This window comes from Triturus cristatus, chromosome 4_1 (assembly GCF_964204655.1).
Source record: "Triturus cristatus chromosome 4_1, aTriCri1.1, whole genome shotgun sequence".
In the NCBI taxonomy this organism is placed as follows: domain Eukaryota; kingdom Metazoa; phylum Chordata; class Amphibia; order Caudata; family Salamandridae; genus Triturus; species Triturus cristatus.
In genome coordinates, this window is record NC_140585.1 from 676366334 (window position 1) to 676384806 (window position 18473).

Genomic DNA, 18473 nt, shown 5'->3' on the forward strand with positions numbered 1-18473 from the left:
AATACTGATAGGTAAAGCAACTGTCAGCTGGTCAGATGACTGGTGGCCGGCCGAATTGGGAACTGTCCCTATTCCAACTCTATGTGTAAAAAATCTGGGTCTAAAATTAGATCGCGCTCTATCTATGAGGGATCACATAGCCGCGACTACGAGCTCTTGCTATTAAAGCCTGCGTTTGTTGCGCAAAATTCTTCCTTTTCTGCCCACTATCCATCGTAAAACCTTGGTCCAGGCAATGGTTATCAGTCGCCTGGACTATGGCAATGCCCTACTGGCAGGGGTTGGTGAGACCTTGTTGAGTAAACTCCAGGTCATTCAAAATACGGCAGCTAGGATGGTTAGGAACCGCCCAGCAGGCTCCGCATCGGGCCCTTTGCTTCGAGAGCTCCACTGGCTATCAGTGAGGAAAAGATCGTTTTTTTAAGATCTGCTGCCTTACGTATTCGGCACTTAATGGTAGAGGCCCTAGTTATCTTCAAAAGAGACTTGTTAAGCATGCCCCTATTAGAAATCTGCGGTCTGGTACGCGGGCTCTTTTACAAGTGCCACGCATCAGGCTATGCCGCTCTGGAGGAAAGGCCTTTTCATACTTGGCACCTAGATACTGGAATGAGCTTCCATATTTTCTTCGTAGAATTACAGTGTATTCCACCATTAGGAAACAATTGAAAGCCTTTCTTTTTAAAAAAATCATCACCTGTTCCCTACCAGTCTTTTGTGAGATAACTTTAGCAAGCGCCGAGATGCCCCCGGGTGAGTCGTGCACTATAGAAGTTTCTCTAACATAACATAACATAGCCCTTAACCCCATACATCTAACATTTCTAATAAAACCGCTGTTATATTGGGTTAGACTATGTTCCACACAAGAACTAGGAATATATAGAGATTGCATAAAAGATCTGTTAGACCTCAACAGGGAGCAGAGCACCCCATGGCTGAAGAACATTAAAGAAACATCACATAGAATAGGCATGGATGAATTATGGACACCCACTGAGTCAATTGTTAAAGGAGATGCACAGAAAGGTAAACAGCTATATTGGGAGGCAGTTCTGTTGCAAACGTGGAAAGCTTATCAGGACAGTAGATTGACAGGCCAGTTTCTGAACCACAAGTGTGTACCAAGTATTGAGCCCTATATGGACAGAATGTACCCATTTCAGTCCCAATGTTTATATGTGCAATTCAGATGCAGGCTACTACCCTTAAGAGTTCACACCTTGAAATGGGCTAACACACCTTCTCATTCCAAATTCTGCTCAAATTGCCCTAATACTGAGAAATCGGAGGACTATTTTAAATTCTTTTGTCCCTTTTATCGGAGTATCCCCAAAAGAAATGGCTGCTGTATGCAAACTTATGGGATTGAGACACTTGGGAAGCTGCAAGACTTATCATAGAACAACTAGCCTTTGTGGTATCTCAGTACTTGCACTGTGCCTGGAACCAAAGGAAGAAGGTCCGAGATAATTGCTAACCCCGACTGTCAAATTGACAGAGTAAGCTCTAGCAGGCCACCTATTGTACCCTCTCTAGATTGCTAGTTACACATGTTTTTATATATCATTATATGAAATTTCTTTCAGACCGCTCCTTGCACTAGAGGACATATGCTCATGAAAAAATCAGAACAGAGCTCCTCACCCACGCCTACAAATCCCTCCACAACATCAGACTCCAATACCTCAATTAAAGAATCTCCTTCTACGCACCCAAGAGAAGTCCTTGCTCTGCCGATCTTGCCCTGGCTCAAATCCCTCACATCTGCAGAGCAGGGAGGCGATCCTTCTCCTACATCGCATCCAAGACCTGGAACGAACTCCCACCCAGCATCAGATGAACCCCCACACTGCAAGCATTCAGGGAAAGCCGCAAGACATGGCTCTTCGGATGAGACGGAGGTGCTCGAATCCCCCTGTCCCCCCCAGCGCCTTGAGACCAGTGGCGTAGCTAGGGTGGGGCGGTGGGGGCGGTCCGCCGCAGGCGGCACTATTTTGGGGGAGGACAAAGGCATTCAGATAAGGCTCGGCTTGCTTTCGTGGACGGGCAGAGAATGAATAGGACTCGGGCAATGTCCTCTTCTTTTTTGTGCTGGCAGCTGTCCCCCCCTCTATTCCTATTATTCCCTCTCTTTCTGTCTTGCTCCTCACTTACTGAAAACCGTGACTTGAAGAAACGGTTCACAACCTCGCATTCCTTCTTTCATTTAGTTGCTTCCCTGTGAAATGGATCCAAAAAAGAAAAACACTCTTGCGGGAAATGCCCTTTTTCTGACATTTTTCTATTCCTAAGAGCAGGGGGATGGAGAGAAATAAAAGGTTTTAAATATGAAAAATAAATACATAACTAAATAAAGTAAGACAGAGTGGTTGCAAAGTGGCCATATTGGTTTTATTTACATCCAAATACATCAGCATCACTTTACAGAGTTTGCCAGTGAAGCGCTACTTTTGTTTTCTCGCCTTTCTTTGAACAGCATTGTTGTTCCCAGGTGGGAAAGTGTACCATTCCTGGAGGTACTGCAATACCTGGTTGATGGGTGGATTGGAAAATAAAATGTGTACCATGGCTCTGTGTTTATGGATGTGGTCTTTTTAAACCATACTGCTTACCTTTTGTAAGGATATAAGCAATGGACATTGAAACGGTTCCCTTCAGGGCCCTCTAGTCATGTCCTTAACTTTTCAGGTAAAACCACTCGCTGATTTCTGAATAGTGAGTGAGAGATCGTTAAGGTAACCATGTTGTTTCTGCTTACATTTCACATGCTTTACTTAATCTTGCATTCTCTATGAGTGGTTGCTTTTACTTTTTTTTTTAGGCAGCATATTACTCTTATCAAGTGCATAATTTGAATTGAGCCACATCCAAGTGTTTATAGCGGGCACAATTAGGTTATAGCTGAAGGCAGTGCGAGTTTCTCTCAGTGGGGCAGTATGGTGTTCAGTGGGGGAAAGGATGTGGCACTATTGCCAGAGCTGTCGAATTTGGAACTGGGGAACCGGGTTCAGCCATCATGACCAGTCCGCCAGACCACTCTACTGAGGGAGCACATTCCCATGATAGACCTTAGGAGGCCCCACTAGACCTAGGAAGGCTAGTGGTGTGAATTGAGGGTTAACCTTGAAGGCCTGTCCACCACAATCCATACTGAAGTTCATCTCAAGTCTTGCGGGCAGGCCTACGAAGCAGCGCACCCTAGAGCAACAGTAATCCAGTCGCTGTGACTCTGTCACTGAGGTCACATGAACCTTGAGCAGGTGAGGGCGATGCGAACGGTGTGACCGCACTGGGTACCTATTTCGGGTGGGTGCGTAGTGTTTGCAAGTATATTATGGTTTTAAAAAAACTTGCTGCCTCCTTCCTGGCCTCCAGCAATTTTCAGAAACAATACAAATGTCATGATAACTTCGGTGATTAATGTTCTTCCTAGAGAGAGATCGGAGTTTTGTCTAGTGGAAGGATTGACTCCTGGAAAGGTAGCACAGAGGGTTAATGTGCCTGCTGCAAAGAACATGTACCATGCAGATCACAAAGTGCACTGCTTTAATGGGGGGACCATGATGAATGGTCATTTAATGTCAGCTGTAGATGATGGATCCCTGAACAGTGTCATGTATGTGCATGTTTGCATTGTGCTGAGGGGATTACCAGGTAATTATTCACGCAGCTCTCTGATGGATGTCACGTGTGGTTTTTCTGAGTCCCCAGATAGATCATGCAGTCTGTGTGTTCTCTTTTGTACTGCCAGTCACTGCCAGTCACCGGTGTATTCAACTGTGTAGCCTTGGACCATGTCATGTATGTGCATGTAACTTGCATGATCGATGTAACTATTGGTGGCGATACTACGTGTCTCTCGGACCTCTTTCAAGTGCTCGCCGTCCTTTTTCCCCAGCAAACCCCCCCCTCCCCAGGGGCGGCAATCTGAGGGATAGCCCCGGGCGCCACAAGCTCTAGCTACGCCTCTGCTTGAGACCCTCACAGGTGAGTAGTGCGCTTCACAAATCCCTGATTGATTGATTGAGAGCTAGCATATAGCAGTGACATGAATATGAACTGTAATAATAATAATTAAGTTGTAGTTCCTTCCCCCTTTTTTAAACTGTCTGTCTGTATCTTTGCATGTGCAATAAGGTTGAATATATGATAATTGACTCTATTGTATTTTACGCTTGTAAACGTTTTATGGCCTGGATGCCGAAATAAAAGATATTATATATACGTCTTTTGGGACATTTTTATGGATTTGGTATTTCTCCTCCTATAGCCCTTGCAGTCATTAAAGTAGTACACCATCTTTGCTCAAGTAGGCCTACTTTTACTTCAGTCCGATATTGAGTGACCCTTTTGCTGGTTCACTTGACCCCATATTTTGTTTTTAATAATCAGAGAGGTGCGGTCTTGTTGAGTGCGTGGTAATACTGTGTCAGAATATTTGTAGTCTGTATTCTGGTCCTGGAAAGGTGAGAAATTATTTATGATCATTTTGTAAATATTCTTAAAATCCGTGAACCTGTTTTTTTGTGAGATTTGTACTTTGGGGGACGAAGTTGTTATACCATATTTATGAGCCTTAAGGATACAAAGGAGTGGTTGGATCAGCTCTGATATCACAATGTTAATAATGCTGTTTATAACTAGCCAGATGTTTTAGGTAAATACTTGAAACTTAATTTGAGCAATTATGTGTCATAAATGTTGTTTGTAGTTTTAGGAATATATTGATTAACATTGCAGGAGGAGGACATGATCTGACATACTCTTCTGAAGCTAGATTGTACAAGAATGTTTGAAAAAGAAATACATCATATTATCTCCTGAAAATTCGTTTTAAAATTCTTTGAAAAATTAAGCATATGAACATGTTCTAAAGAGTGTAGATGTATGTTAATATAACATGAGAGGAATCTGAAATACTTGGTGGTATTACCAGCTTTAGAGTTATGCATCACGAAAATAGAGCTTGGATTATCATCGTCCCATCCATTTGCAAAGTGATTAAAAATACAATACAACATGAAGGTTTGAAATATGTACATAGAATATATATAGGTCAGCTTTTTTACTGAAACCTTAAAGAAATTCATGCATTCCGATCCCCGATACGACTTTAATAGATTTATTGTATCTTTTAGCTCATTACACTTTTCTACCTTTTTCATAATTGGTTTGGGAATTTGATTGTGCTATTTTCTTGACTTTACAATTTTTGGTACTGCAAGATCTTACCATACATTTCTCTGGAGATTGTATGCAGCTTGAGCCATACCTGCCTGAGGTCAAGCAGAGATTATTATTGAAGTGTGTTTTGAGCTAAACAAATTCTGTTTATTAAGTTGAATAAAATATCACATTTAATAATGAGTTATAAGCAATTAAGCTAATTTCTGCCAACATTGTTTTTATAAATATTAAATACAACATTGTAATAAATAAGTGAATATCCTTTTATGTGAAGCCATATGTAAACAATAAATCATTTTTTATCACACACTAACTAGACTGGAATCTGTAAAGACATTTTTCCGTTATAATAGCCACAAAGACTGATGGCATGCATTGTATTAGCACTCAGTGAATCACTGATATACTGTATAGAACACAGAGAAATCAATTTCACATCTGAATCAGTACTTACTGTCTTATGGTTTCAATTATCCTTTCCATGGCATCTTCCCAGCAGTATGCCTTTACTGACTGTATGTTCTCAATAATTTCTGAGGTGATCACAAGCCTCTCATTGATCTTTCCTGCTCTCTTGTCTCTGTGAAAACATCGGACAGAGTAAGAACATGTTTACTTCTGAATGTAAAACACAGCTGATGAAAGTCGTAGGCGTGATGTATTGAGCTTTCTATTCTACTGCAGCTACCAATTAAATAAGACCATGAAAAAAACTTGATAGCCAATCATGTGAGAGTTCTAACTGATTATCAAATCTTGATATCATATATTAGAACTCTGGAATGCTGATGGCTCCAAAGACGTTACTCTAGGCCAATAATATCTGATAGCGACCTACTCCAACATTCCAATGCTTGCCATTGTGTTTTTCCCTGTTTATTTTAGAATATTCTGTAAACAGTGGTTGGACTGTTCTAATAGTATAATTGCCCTTCTGACTCTGGCTACACAGGTTCTCCTTGTGGCCCAGGTCAAAATCTCAGAAAGAGGGCCTTTAACAACTATTAGAACATTGGAATGTGGAGCACTCGATTGTAGACAATGGAGTGCTCCATGCTTCTACGGGCCGGTAAAGGCCCGCAGAGCAACATTCTAATGTTTTACAAAAGCCTCTCGAACCTCGAGGGGATTTAAATCCCCTCGAGCTTCGAGAAGCCTTTGTTTAATTTGTTAGAACATTCTGCCCTCTAGTGGCAGAATGTTCTAATAGCCTTATAGCCCTTCGTAGCAGGGCTATACCGCTATTAAAGTCCCGCTGCTTTTGTTAAAGTCCCTCGCCTTCGGCTCGGGCCTTTAACGCTGCAGCGGGCCTTTAATAGCCGGTATAGCCCGCTACGGCGGGCTATAAGGCTATAGTATAGCCTTTGGCAGCAGGCTATGATGCTACACGCGAGAGGAAGGAAGGATGGAATAGATGGGCAGCCAGAGAGAAAGTAGGAATGGCGGAAGGGAGAAATGCAAGTAATGTAATAGATGAGGACAGGAGGGATGGAATGACAGAAGTAAAAAAGGGGGAGGTACAGAACAGCAAATAGAGGAGTAACCGAGTAAATGAGCAAATGAGTGAGTGGGTGTTTGAGTGGGTGAGTGAATGAGTGAGTGATCGAGTGGAAAACCCATACTGTTATACTGTAATAAGAAAGACATTCAGGAAAATTGTTAACTACATCTAAGATGTCCTTTCCTATAAGATATATGAAATTAAGGAAAAACAAAATATTTTCAAAAGGCCACTTGAACAGTTCTGGTCCTAGAAAAGGTAAGATGGATATAAGTAAATTTACAAAACATTGTATCTTACAACTACGACATTGTGTTATAGATGAAATCAAAACACTAATCGACCATGCTATACCTACAACTTGAAAAGGAAATTCTATTCCAGGCAATGTTGACATCTATGGACTAAGTTTTCTAGATGACATAAATGCTTCTTTTGATCAGTTTATTAGTCTCATTTCTCACAGGTGATACAATAATGTGCTAAAATAAGTCTAAGAGATGATTCCACTGAAAAAGCCTTTATTAGATTTTAAAGTTCCTGACAATTATCAACCTGAGGCCTCTTGAACAAAAGTGTTTTGCCTGTGATACGCAAACACACAGAGTGTGTGATTGGAACAAACTTTTTAAAATGTATATGAGGCCTTTAACAAGGTGGAACATGCTTTCCAACTTGTAAAATGGGGTTTTCTATACATTTCGAATCACAAATAGGAGAGGACATGAAAATGTCTCTCCTTCCTATTTAAGATTCTCAATGGAATATACCAGTGGTCTGCAACCGGAATAGAGGTCGTAAACCAGTTATCAGTTACCAACCCCAAGATGGGACAGATGTTGCCTTGGGTATCATGTTGGTAGCCTCAGGAGAAGAAGCCAGTGGTTTAGAAAACCACTACCTGCTCTCCCTCAAATATATATCAGACAGTGGGGCTGGAGAAGCATGGAAAAGTGAAACTAGAAACCATCTTGTGCTATGCTCCTTTAATGAATGAAAGACTGGCAGTCATCACAGAGTGCTGGAGCTGTTTGAACTGAGGCTGTGTGTGCATAGAATGCCCTATGCGGCAGCCTGCTGACAATGAATCATGATTTCCAGAAAATGGAGAGATGGTGGCCATCTTGGACTGTTGAGTATATCTTTCTTTGTGATTCGATATATTCTTTGCAAAGCAATCATGATACAATATAGTTGTAGCCAGGGCCTCGCTACATGGATCTCGGTTTCCCTTTCTAAGACCAATTGCTTCCTTGGCATTCGTATTGATGAACATATTTGAAGCTGTTACGTTATGTTCTGTTATGTTACTGTCACTTGTAAAGCGCATGTACACCGGACGGTTTCTTGCCACTGAGGAACCCTACCCAGTTGGCAATCGTAGCGTTAATTATAAGCTTGCTTAAAGAGCCATGTTTTTAAGAACTGTCTAAATTTCTCATAGTTAGGAGCCATCCTAATTTCTAGGGGTAAGGTATTCCAAATGCATGGGGCAATAAATGAGAATCTGAGCCCAACTGTCCTCTTCTTTTTGAGTGAGGGACTGATAAGTAGTGCAGGTGGGTAGATCTTACATTTCTATTAGGGATGTACTTTTGGATACGGGAATCTATGACAGCTGAGCATTTCATATGGAGGGATTTGAATGTGATGCAACAGGCTTTGAAGGTAGATGTGTGAGCAACTTGAAGCCAGTGGAGATTTTTCATCACTGGACTAATGTGACAGTGTCTTGTAAGATGTGGATAAGCCACGCAGCCTGGTTCTGGATATTTGGATCTATGAGTGAGGCAATTAGGAAGGCCCAGGTAAAGGGATTTAGCATAGTCTATACGAGACATGACAAGGGCAATTATGACTTGCACCAGTGCCTCTACAGTAAGAAATTGTCTTATTTTCTTGATTCTTTAGGAAGCAGGAGGAGATCACAGATACAAATTGAGGCTTCAGGGATAATTCATCATTTATAAGAACCCCAAAACTCATTACTGACTTCCTGGGGGGGGGGATGTGTACACATACCAGTTTGCCAAAAGGAAGGGCTCCAGGTGTCAAGCTGATTTTTAGTGATAACTATCTCTGTTTTGTCAGAGTTCAGTTCTAACTGGTTGTTGTTCATCTAATCCTGGATAAACAGCATTGTATCCTGAAAGAATGCCTTGGATTCTGGGGTAATATCATCTGCATAATTATAAACATTGACATATATTTTTTTAGGAAATGCACCAGGGGGTGAATGTAGATATTAAAAAGGTGGTGGGACAGGGAAGACCCTGGGGCACCCCACAATTCAGTTGGACTTTGGGTGAAATAAGCATTGGCAGAGAAGCATTGCCCCCACTAATTTTGAGCAGTGTAAAGTAAAGGAAATATAAAATGATAATAAATTTGAGTTATTATCATTTTGTATTTCTTTTGCGGGTAGAGGGTGTAGCTTTTGATATGTGTGGGCACATGCACATGCTGTTCTAAATTTAGGCTATTAAGGAGGTTAGTGAGGTGAGTTGCTTGTTGCCCACCCTTTTCCCCATTGGCCCAATAATTGAGATCACCTAATAGCAATATATTCGCTTGATTTATTACCATAGGAGAGATGATCTCAGCTAGCAGTTGCTGGAAGTTTTGCATGGAATCTGGTGGTTTGTATATAAGAATACACTTCAAAGATGATGTGGGGGAATCTATCTTAATCACAAGACTATCAATATTCAGAATGTTAATAGGACTCAATTTGGTAAAATCAAGTGCTTTCTTATTACTGCTGCTACTCCATTGCCTATTAGCCTTTCTGCTGTATTAGCTTGTGGAATATAATAATCTGTAGTGGGGCAGATAAGATGTCTGGGGTGGATTCAGCTGTTAGCCATGTTTCGGTAGGTAGCAATATATCCGGTGAATCGGCATCCAGTAAGTAAAAAAGTTCTATTTGGTGCTTGACCATAGAACCATTGATAATAAGAGCTCCTGTGATGATACAGGAAGCTTCTTAGATTGGACTATATTGCATATGCATATATGAATGCCTTCCGCACGGTATTAAAATTCTAGAATGCATATACATATTGCTATGAATAGAGAATTACAAGATGTTAACATTTTGGCTATATATCAGTAGTGAAGGAGAAACTATAATTCATCTTCCACAAGAAAGCATGTAGTAACAAAGCTTAATGTAGCTATTCCAGCCATTGGGAGAAGAGCTAGTATACCCATATATATGCTGAGGCAGTTATCCTTCGCATGTTTCATTTCTAGGAATTAGCACTTTAGCACCGGAACTGCACCTCCCCTCTCTCTCTCTCTCTCTCTCTCTCTCTCTCTCTCTCTTTCTCTCTCTCTCTCTCTCTGTCTCTCTCTCTCTCGCTTTCTTTCCCTGTCCTCGTTCACTCTCGCTCCACTCTTCAGTTTATTTGTTTTGCCACTGTTTTCTTCTCTGCTCTACCTCTTTATTTGCCTTGTTTTCCTGTTTCATTGCCTCTGTTTCTCTTGCTCTGCCTTGCCTCCCGCCTTGTTTGCTCCATTTTGCCTCGGTTTCTCTTTCTCTGCTTTGCCTCTCTGTTTGTCCTAATTGCCCTGCTTTTATTGCCTCTGTCTGTCTTTCTCAGCAGTACCTCTCTGTTTGCCTTGTTTTGACCCATTTCTGCTCTGCTTGCAGTCTATTATGTGCTGTTCCTCTTCTCAATTCACTGCTTCTTTACCTGTTTGCTCACTTGCTGCTCTGTAACCCGTTTCTCACCGTAACTCACAGCTCTTTATCAACCCTTAGCTCTCATTTGCTCCTTCTTGTTTTTCCTCCCATTTAGCTCCTTTTGTTAATTTTTCTTCCTTTCCCATTCCACTCATTTCTTGTGACATCTGTGCCTTTTGCCTCCCACTATTTTCCTGCTTTTCCCCCTTCTATGCTTCCCCATAAGCTCCTTACAGCTTTCAATGCTTTCATGTTGCCTGCCTCCCATACTCCATCCATGCCTCGCCCACCGCCCCCTGCTTTTCTTTCCCCTCAAAGACCTATTTAATAGCTGGTGGAGAGCAGACGCTCAGGGGACATGTGCAGCGGGCGCACCACTCGTGTACTAAATGCGCACCATAGGCAGGCCTGTCTGCGTCTGTCCATACCCCGCCCATGCCAAGCACCAGGAATCCTTGTCCTCTCACACACTGCAACTTACTTACTACGATCCTCCACATTCTCAACCCTGGACGCTGCTTACCACAGTACTGCTGTGCCGCATCACACATCACTGAAGGGTTGTTCTCCAGTGCCACCTGCAAGTTCTGCTGCACTCACCCACATGCACCACTCACTACTTCCACTTTAACAGCACCTAAAACCCATCTCACTCACATCCACACTCAGCAGCCACTGACCAAATCACACAGCACACTCTCCTGCCAACTCCTAAACACCGGTTCTCTCATGAAACATGCCACAGAAGTCAGGGACATAATGCACGACCGCCCACTGGACCTGCCATTCCACACAGAGACCTGGCTTAACCTGCATCACCCCAGCCATCCCTCCCAGCTCCAAGATCACCAGACAAGACAGACCATACAAGCCTAGTGGTGGGATCACCATACTCTTCAAGGACTCTATCAGCTGCACCACCTTCTCATATACAACTTCCAGCAACATTGGAACACCTGTCGTTAAAGCTCCAAATCTAAACCAACTTCATCCTCACACACAGACCACCAGGATCATGTGCCAACTTAAACAACACTATTGCAGACTTCGCTTCACCACTCATCCTCGACTCTAGTGCCTTCATCCTCCTCGGAGACCTACATTTCCACCTGGAAGACTGCACCAACCCAAACATGGATGCCCAACACTTGTAGAGGATCTTAAAACCCTTGGCCTCACCCAACATATGAACGGACCCACACACTCAATCAGACACCTTCTGGATCTGATTTTCACCACCTTCAACAACATCTTGGTCCACAAGTCCACATCAATAACCTGAGGACACACAATTGATGGGCTGAATGCAGAACAAATAAAAACATTCACCCCCAGTCAAGAGATCTGAGTTAAATCCATCATTCTTTTGATCACCATGCCACCCCAGTTTAGACCTGGCCATATGCAAATCAGTCTTGACCCTGTGCCTCATGAGAACAGTCCAGCCCGAACTGCCAAGCCAGGTCCTCCCTGGACCGGAAACAAGCATCCTAGGACCGGTGCCGGGGTTTCATCCCTCATTAGCCAGGATAGCTTGATTCCAGTGGCACAGTGAGCCCAGGACACACGTCTGGGCATACCTGGCGCACTTAGGGCAAGAAAGCAAAGAACACACAATTGATGGCCTGAATGCAGAACAAATCAAAACATTCACCCCTAGTCAAGAGATCTGGGTTAAATCCATCCTTCTTTTGCTCACCATGCCACCCCAGTTTAGACCTGGCCATATGCAAATCAGTCTTGACCCTGTGCCTCATGGGAACAGTCCAGCCTGAACTGCCAAGCCAGGTCCTCCCTGGACCAGAAACAAGCATCCTAGGACCGGTTTCGGGGTTTCACCCCTTATCAGTCAGGATATCTTGATGCTATGCAAACTCCAGACGATCCAGAAGACCACGGCCAGACTCGTCCTCGGCATCCCACGACATGAGCACATCATCCAACACCTGCGAGTCCAACCACTGGCTCCCCGTCCAGAAGAGAGTAACCTTCAAGCTACTCACCCACGCCTATAAATCCCTCCAAAACATCTGACCCAAATACCTCAATGAAAGAGTCTCCTTCCACATACCCAAAAGGAACCACCGCTGGGCCGACCTCACCCTGGCAGAAACCCCACACATCCACAGAACCAGAGCGGGTGGAAAAGCCTTCTCTTACATCGCAGCCAAAGCCTGGAACAAGCTGCCAGTCAACATCAGCTCCCCTACTCTGCATACCTTCAGGAACCTGGCTCTTCGGCTGATCTGGAGCTGCACCTCCTCTCCCCCCACCCAGCGCCTTGAGACCCTCACGGGTGAGTAGCGCACTTTAAACCCCCAGATTGATTGATTGATTGAACAGCCTGTAACTTTGAACACCCTAGCTCAAGGGCAGCATGGCAATGGCCAGCTGTCCAAACTAATCATCCCAACTAACTCCCAAGTGAGTATATCTCGCAGGTAGCCTATGGCAAAATAATGTATAAAAACGTTTGATTTTGATGATCTTTCAGAGCTTTTCTAAATGCTGTTAGAGGTGCTGTCCGTTTCTCTTTTGATTTCGCTGCTCACTTGAGACATAGAATAATATCTGATTTTGCACTCCTTAGTAATGCCCTATCTGCTGACAGCCTTCATGGCATTAACTCTGTACCACATTTCTTTTAAACGTTTGTAATAAATCCTTCAAACTATTCCGCTGATCTAGAACTCAGTTACTGCATGTACCCTTTTGCTTAATTGACTGGATTTTGATATTGTGATGTGTTGGGAGGTGCCTTACTATAGAGACACATTGCCTCATGAAATTGAGGTTTAACATCAATTCATCTAAGTGTGGGTGTTCTATTGAGGTAAAGTTCAGTGGTGGCAAAATTGTTGGTCCCCCATGCCCACAAAACCACAACATTCAACCTAGTATGATGGCTCAGCCCATTTCAGCCGTTGGCTCTCTTGCACTGTGAGTTACCTAATTTTGCCACATCTCATGTAACTATCCGTCTAAAGTGCTCTTCAGTTCTGGGTGCCAAAGGGCCAATATTTTTCATCCCTTTTTTTTTTTTATTTTTTATTTACCAACATGAGAAAATGTATACACAATAAATAGTAATGACAATGACAAAGCATAGCATCTTTCAGAGAAGAAAAGGGAATTGGATTATAAAACAGAAGAGCATCTTACTTATACGAAAATATTCCATACATTTCAGAACAATGATCCCCAAATGTTCTTGAATTTACATAGTGAACGGGTCCCCCTCGTTTTAGCTAGTGCTAATTCCATGTTGTACGTCTCTCTAACCAAGCCCCACCATTCCATAGCTGATGGAGCACCCTGTGAGATCCAAACCCGGGCAATTATCAGCCTAGCACATACTAATAAGATGGTAATTAGATGGTTCTGGCTAGGTTTCATATTTTGCCCGCTCATCATCACATCTACTATTGAAAGCGTTATATGTCTCCCTAATTTCTGGGACAGTATTTGAGCAACCTTCTGCCAGTATTCTGTTAGCTCAGGGCATAAAAAGAACATATGTTTTAAGTCGGCTGCCAGTAGATTGCATTTTGGACACTTTATCCGATCGCTAGCTGGATTATTACATGACCATTTCGATATTCTTTCAGGTGTGTAGTATAATAAGCATATAGTTTTATGCTGCTGCAGCCTCAAGTTAGATGAGTGCACAGACCTGTTGATACTGCTGAGAGCAAGCGAAATAGTGTTAGCCGAGATCATTGTCCCCATACTTTGGCTCCAGCGATCAGCTAGTCTGGTGCAGTCGTCCTCCTTATAGGTGTTAAAGCTTTTATACCCTATACTAATCAGCGACTTATCATTTACTGCATAAAAGCAATTCCATATATATATCAGAATCCATAACATTTGTCAGCTTCAGATTACGTATAAAATAATCTAGAATCTGATAAAATTTGAACAGCATACTTTCTGGAAGTTTATATAAGATTTTTAGTCTTTCAAATGTGATGAACCCATTGTAATCATAAAAATCCCCTGGATGTTTAATGCCAGAACTAGCCCATCGCTCTCCCACCTCATTGTGGAAAATTTCTGGGAGGCCGGGGTTATCCCATAAGGGAAGTTTAACATGATAGAACATTGTATTGCATTAGAGAGAATTGCCCGCCAGATGGTTACAATGTCACGTGCGGTCTTGAATTTGACCCTTTTGTAGTAATTTGGGTCATTGATTCTAAAAAGAAACATATTATAGTCCTCCCCTAGCATAAATTTGTGAAAGAAAATGTTGCTCATGGGATTTATTAAACTGCGAAGACGGCCCAGAAAAGCTGCCCAGAAGTATAGTTTGAAATCAGGAAAATCAAGCCCCCCCTGATTGAATGGGAGCTTTAGTAAATCAACTGCTCGACGAGTCTTCTTGCAGCCCCAGATAAAGCTGCTAAGAATCCCATCTAAGCGTTTAAAGAAAGTATTATTCACGCGTAAGGGGATAGACCGGAACAGATAGAGGAATTTGGGCGAAATCTTCATTTTTACAATATTTATTCGCCCGATAATACCCATAGGCAATTTATGCCACTTTTTAAGTGATTTAGTTACTTCTTTCAGGAGCACCTCGTAATTTAATGCAACTATCTTGTCTATTTTGTCAGACACTCTAACCTCTAAGTAGGTAACAACACTGCATGCTCCTAACACTGGAGCTGGGGATTTATAGTTCAGCAAAACTTGAGTTTTATTAGTATTTAGTCTGTAGCCGGAAATGGCCCCGAACCTCTTTGCCTCCTCAACTATCCCCTTCAGTGCTTCATCAATGTCCACTGAGTACACTGCGATGTCGTCTCTATACGCCGTGACTTTAAGAGTATTCATCCCAAATGTGAAAGGCTTTATTCGAGACTGGTTTTGCAAAACCAGGATTAATGGCTCTATCACCAGTGCAAACAGTAAAGGTGATAGAGGGCACCCCTGATGAGTGCCACGTGAGATTAAAAAAGTGGAAGATTGTACTCCAGCATATATAGTTTTGGCACTAGGATGATCATATAGAGCCTTGACCCATTGCAAAAATTTACCTTTGATACCGAATGCTAATAGTGTAGCCCAGAGAAAGTCCCACCCCACTCGGTCGAAAGCTTTTTCAGCATCTAATAAAATCATACAGAGAGAGGTCGACTTTGTCTTTGCAACATCGAATGCGGTTATGGCCATATTTACATGAGCTGTTGTATCCCTTTGAAAGATGAACCCATGTTGTTGGGGAGAAACCAAGCCAGGCATTAACGGAGCAAGAAGGGTCGCCAGGATTTTAGCAAAAATGTTTGCGTCGGTATTTATAAGCGATATTGGTCTATATGACCCACATTCTTCCGCTGGTTTATTTTTTTTTAAGAAGAAAACAATCTGTGTAATGTTCCATGGATCTGGGACCTTTCCTCCTGCTCCGATAGATCCAATTACTTGGCTATAAAGTGGGAGTAATTCGTCCATACAAATCTTATATAATTCGAGGGGTATAGAGTCTTCTCCTGATGCTTTGCCAGACGGCAAAGCAGCAATTGCAGATTTAATTTCTATTGTCGTAATATCAGCTGTTAATGAATCTGATATTTCCTCCCCCATATTTCTCATTGATTTAGTTTGTAAATATCTACATATATCGTCCAATTCTGGTCGATTCTCCGGCGTGTACAGTTCTTTATAATACTTAGCAAATTGTTCTAATATCTGATTTGGGTGCTCATAAACAGCATTGTTAGACCCTCTGATCGACTATATGAGAGTCTTAGCCTTATCGTCTGCCACCTTATATGCCAGGATCTTCCCTATTTTTCCCCGCTCTCATATTGGGATAACCGGTATTTATTTAAGTTAACTATATTTTTTTCCCTTAATGTATTTTTCAGTGCAGATTTTAGATTAAAATATATCCCAGGTCCTCTGCCTTTGGGAGACCCCTTAAAAGTGTCTCTGCTTGTTGATTCTCTACTGTAAGAATACTTGCAATAGAGGGGGAGGAGCAAGATGGCGGACTGACGCCGTCTAGGAGAGTCGGGTCACGGAGGCTTAGGAGGCTCAAGATTTGCTGATGGAAAAGCATGAAAGCACGAGCAGCAGGATAAGATAATAGAAAAATACTACAAAATACAGAATATAGAAGCAGAAACGCCGAACTCGGTAAGGAGACCAGCAAATCTAATAAAACGAAAAACAAACAAAAAACGGCATATGGCAAACCCGAAAACCCGAAATGGAAGTGGGATAGTGCGACGGAATTGCTGAACGGATACATGCCTGTTGGTACTTGATGGTGTTCTGGCAGTCTGTGCGACTGGTGCTAATGAAAACTGATGAAAATAAAATCGTAATCTTGGCTCTCTGTGTTTTTGTTTGGAGAAACGCTCCCTGAGAAACGCTGAAATTGGCAAAATCACCGGTAAAAACGGCAAGCGGCAGACGGACTAGAGGCAAGCCCGAAGTGGATGTGGATTACTGGGCAGGAATCGCTGATAGATACATTTTTTGCTTGGCAGCGCTCTCGGCCGCTGGTGCTTGATGGTGCTCTGGCTTTGGCTCTGGTGGCCTGTGCAGTTGGAGGTGGCGCTGGGGAGCTGGTGAGTGCAGCTGAGAGCAGCTGAGTGCAGCTGAATATAACTGAATGCAGAAGACAGTAAGGACTGGCTTTCGGCGCTTGCCGTACACTAGGGTAGCTGAGTGTTTGGCTGCCCAATGATGAGCTCAAGAGAGCCGGCGAGTTGGTCACCACGGTCACTCGGCGGTTAAATTGTATTTACTTCAACGGTATATGGCCCCACCGAAAGCGATGGTTAGGAGTACTCGCGCTGCTAATAGAGCACTGGTGAGTACAACAGCGACTCGGGGTAGTAACATGGATACCGACGGTGTGGAAATACAGAGGGCGGACTCTCCTAGCTCGGCTTTTGGACTGGGGAAGGTGGGAAAACCTGTGCTGCAATTCTTGCAATCAAAGAAGTCAAGGGATTTGTTCTCTCCCGATATTGTGGCGGAAGCGGATACTCTTAACAATGGCAAAATATTAGTAGTTATGGTGAAGCAGGCAATCGGGGTGCAACACAGTAGTATGACTTCTATTTTTTCAGGGCACACTGTTTCAAATAACTTGCAGGCATCGCCTCATATACTTCCTCAGTCTCAGTCTCAACCTCAGCCTAAGGAAGTCTCAGATAATGAGAGGGTCCTGGATTTGGATAAGGGCTTGATTGAAGTGGGGGCTGAGCAGGGGAGTCCTCTCATCAGCCCTGCTGAATCAGCGACTGCTCAGGATCCTCCGAGAACCACGGGGGCGTTCAAGTTTGTCAACCGTGGAGAGGATGAGACAGCAATGGAGCCTAGAATATCTAAGTCTGGTCAGAGTAATCCTGAGACGATTGGTAGCCTTGGAAATCTGGGTAATATTGGGACCCCTAAAAGCCCTAGTACTCCTGTAACTGCGACTGTGCCTAATGAACTGATATTGCGCGATTTGAGTATCTCGTCTTCGGCATCTGTTATCGACACTGACCAAGCACAAGAACAGAGCCAGACCAAGACCCCCTTTGTGTCGCAGAATGAAGTCATAGTTGGCCAACAAAAGAAAACTCCAGCAGCAGTAATTGTTAAAAAGAAACATCACAGGCAGAATCAAAAACTGAAAGTCGTGAAGGAGCTGAAAAAAGCTTTTGGGGGTCTACATCAGGCAATAGGAGACGAGATGGCAAAACAACGGGAAAAGGAAGCTACAGCGGATAACTCAATATGGCGATGGGTACAAGCAAAAGGTGGGGTAAAAAACACGGTATCAAGACTATCAGAGATTGACATGATCGATGAAGTTAGCGGAGGAATGGGGCTGGTGAAGGCCCCGGGGACCTATGATCTGGCCCTTGGTCAGCTTCGATGATGTCGCCGGGAGAAACGAGCATGCAGCAACTATCTGGCAATCTGGAAAGTAAAGAGGAGCAAGGAATTAAAGCTAAGATGCTCTTGCTGATTCTCCAGAATCTTAAAGACCAAAGAGAACAGACTAGAGAGCTCTTCGCCCAGGTCCGATTGGACACCCAGGGCATTCAGCAATCTCTAAAAGAAGTTACTACTAAAGTAGGATCACTG

General features: G+C 43.0%; 1 protein-coding gene across 2 annotated transcripts in view; it reads right to left on the minus strand.

The window, feature by feature from the left end:
• The window catches only part of CFTR (CF transmembrane conductance regulator), an 880902-nt gene that overhangs the window by 518878 nt on the left and 343551 nt on the right, over window positions 1-18473 (minus strand). For both annotated transcript variants that reach the window (XM_085653127.1, XM_085653128.1), the window contains one exon: window positions 5645-5770. In XM_085653127.1, coding sequence (XP_085509253.1) covers window positions 5645-5770 — 126 coding nt within the window. The remainder of the gene's footprint in view (window positions 1-5644; window positions 5771-18473) is intronic.